This window comes from Phytophthora parasitica, assembly GCF_000247585.1.
Source record: "Phytophthora parasitica INRA-310 unplaced genomic scaffold supercont2.102, whole genome shotgun sequence".
NCBI classification, from domain to species: domain Eukaryota; phylum Oomycota; class Peronosporomycetes; order Peronosporales; family Peronosporaceae; genus Phytophthora; species Phytophthora nicotianae.
Genome location: NW_008649088.1, coordinates 114,596 through 116,400, shown reverse-complemented (window position 1 = coordinate 116,400; position 1,805 = coordinate 114,596). Strand labels below are relative to the sequence as shown.

At 50.9% G+C, this 1,805-nt stretch overlaps 2 protein-coding genes across 2 annotated transcripts; both read left to right on the top strand.

Annotated features, from left to right (window-relative positions):
• Positions 1–41: 41 nt before the first annotated feature.
• On the top strand, positions 42–929 carry PPTG_19036 (hypothetical protein; the record flags this gene model as incomplete). The annotated part of the gene is made up of 1 exon (XM_008917444.1): positions 42–929. The coding sequence occupies one exon, from the start codon at positions 42–44 to the stop codon at positions 774–776; it is 735 nt and encodes a 244-aa protein (XP_008915692.1). The 3' UTR covers positions 777–929.
• A 172-nt stretch (positions 930–1,101) lies between these two features.
• PPTG_19035 (hypothetical protein) lies at positions 1,102–1,777 on the top strand (the record flags this gene model as incomplete). The annotated part of the gene is made up of 2 exons (XM_008917443.1): positions 1,102–1,716; positions 1,757–1,777. 2 exons carry the CDS (start codon positions 1,102–1,104, stop codon positions 1,775–1,777), a joined length of 636 nt encoding a protein of 211 aa, XP_008915691.1.
• Positions 1,778–1,805: the final 28 nt, after the last annotated feature.

The following is a 1,805-nucleotide window of genomic DNA, read 5'->3' as shown; positions in this document are numbered from 1 at the left end:
ATTCTTTACTATGGGAGCTGCTAGATATGCCGTACACCGACATGTTCGAGCAGGAGAGTGGCCAGCTAGTGATCGACAAGACGAAGAGCTCGACGGCACTGCGTATGCTGTCCCTCTTCGCCTTCCACGATCCTAATATTTTCTCTCGGTACAAATTGGTGCACGGCGACAAGGATCTTTTCCGCCTTGCATGGCTCAAGACCAAGACTACGTTTCACATGATCGCCAACCCGCCAGGAATTGCTGGCACAGTACGAGGGACAAAATTCTGCGGCATGTCGATGGCCCAATTCGATACAAATGGAGAGGTTTTATTCCTTCATCGCAATGCCCAAAAGTTGAAAGGGGGACTTGGAGCAAAACGCAAACCTGACGAGAAGATTTGGACGCATCTGCAGCGCTTCCGCTACCGTGCTGCCTCACCTCACGCGCCAGAAGTTGAGGCCACGTTCGAGGCGTCCAAGCCAACTTTGCCGCCAAATAAGAAGATCGACAGCCCACATGTACCAGTGGGGAACTTGAATATGCCGTACAGCCTGCTTCGTCAGAAATATTCAGTCCACATTTTTAATGGTGCTCCAGAGTTTGACGAGACCCAGTGGTGCTACGGCCAGTCGATGCTGACGGCACCAAGGTACAAGACTGTTGAGTGGGAAGACACGGCATTCCCAAACGTGGAAAGAAACTTGTTGCAGTATGCGAATGAGGCGGTGGCATTGCTGCCACAGTCCGCAGTGGAGTACGTCGTGCAAAGTGACCGTGAGGAGGCAAGTTGAAGTGAGTGTCAGCAAAATCGTGCGTTTTAGTGTAAAATGTAGCTATTTATTGCCGCGGAAACTGTGACAGGCCCCCTTAACAAAGAATACGCCCTCTGATTGGCTGGATTCTATTAAAACCCATATAATATAATTGTGGATGAATTCATTGCATATCCCTCTTCTCAAACACTATCAAAAAAGACCTTCCAAAACTAGATACCTGTCATATCGATTCTCTCCCCGATGTGCCTAACGTATCTGAATACCCCTACCCTGTTTATTGCCGTAAGACATCAAGCCATTTGTTCAGGCATCATACCGCATTCCCGTCTCACCGGCGCCCATGCATCGATCTCCGAGCTCCTCGCCGCGCTCACAGCGTGGGCGATGTATCAATCCCGTGTTCATGTACTTGGCTATTGCGCTCTACGTCGGGTGCCTGCTCTTTTGGTGGCTCTTCCTGAAAGGCGACGCCAATCGTGTGCGGATGTCGAGATGGAGTAGCGCTATCTCCAGTAAAACCACAGTAGAGCCAGAGATAGAAAGCAGCACAGCAGATACGCTACTAAGAACTTTCGCTCGAGGCATCGGAGCCACGACCCCCGAGTTGTTAGAGCTGCACAAGAAGCACCGTATCCCAGACTACAAGTGTGTGGGCTGGAGACATACCGGCAACTGCTCGCCCGATGGACCGAGAGAATCGGAAAAAGACCTGAACTGTGGAGGAACTGTGCAAGCTGGTGCATCAGGCTACTGTTTACTTCGAGATGAAGCCACCGGTGAGGAGATTCAGGCCATGAGAATGAGCTGCAACTCATTGAGGAACAGAACGACGTTCAAGTGCAGTCAGGCTGTTGACTTTGCCCGCGTGGCGCCACAGGTGAATGCGATTATTGCAACCAAAAAGAGAGAGTTACAGCAGAAGAACGAAAAAGGCGAAATGCAGTTAAGAGGAAGCGTGCGGAGCAACGGGACCGTTACGTCACTTCACAGTGCAGAGCCCACCAGAGGAATTGTGATGGTTGTGTACCCGAAGTTGCTGCACAG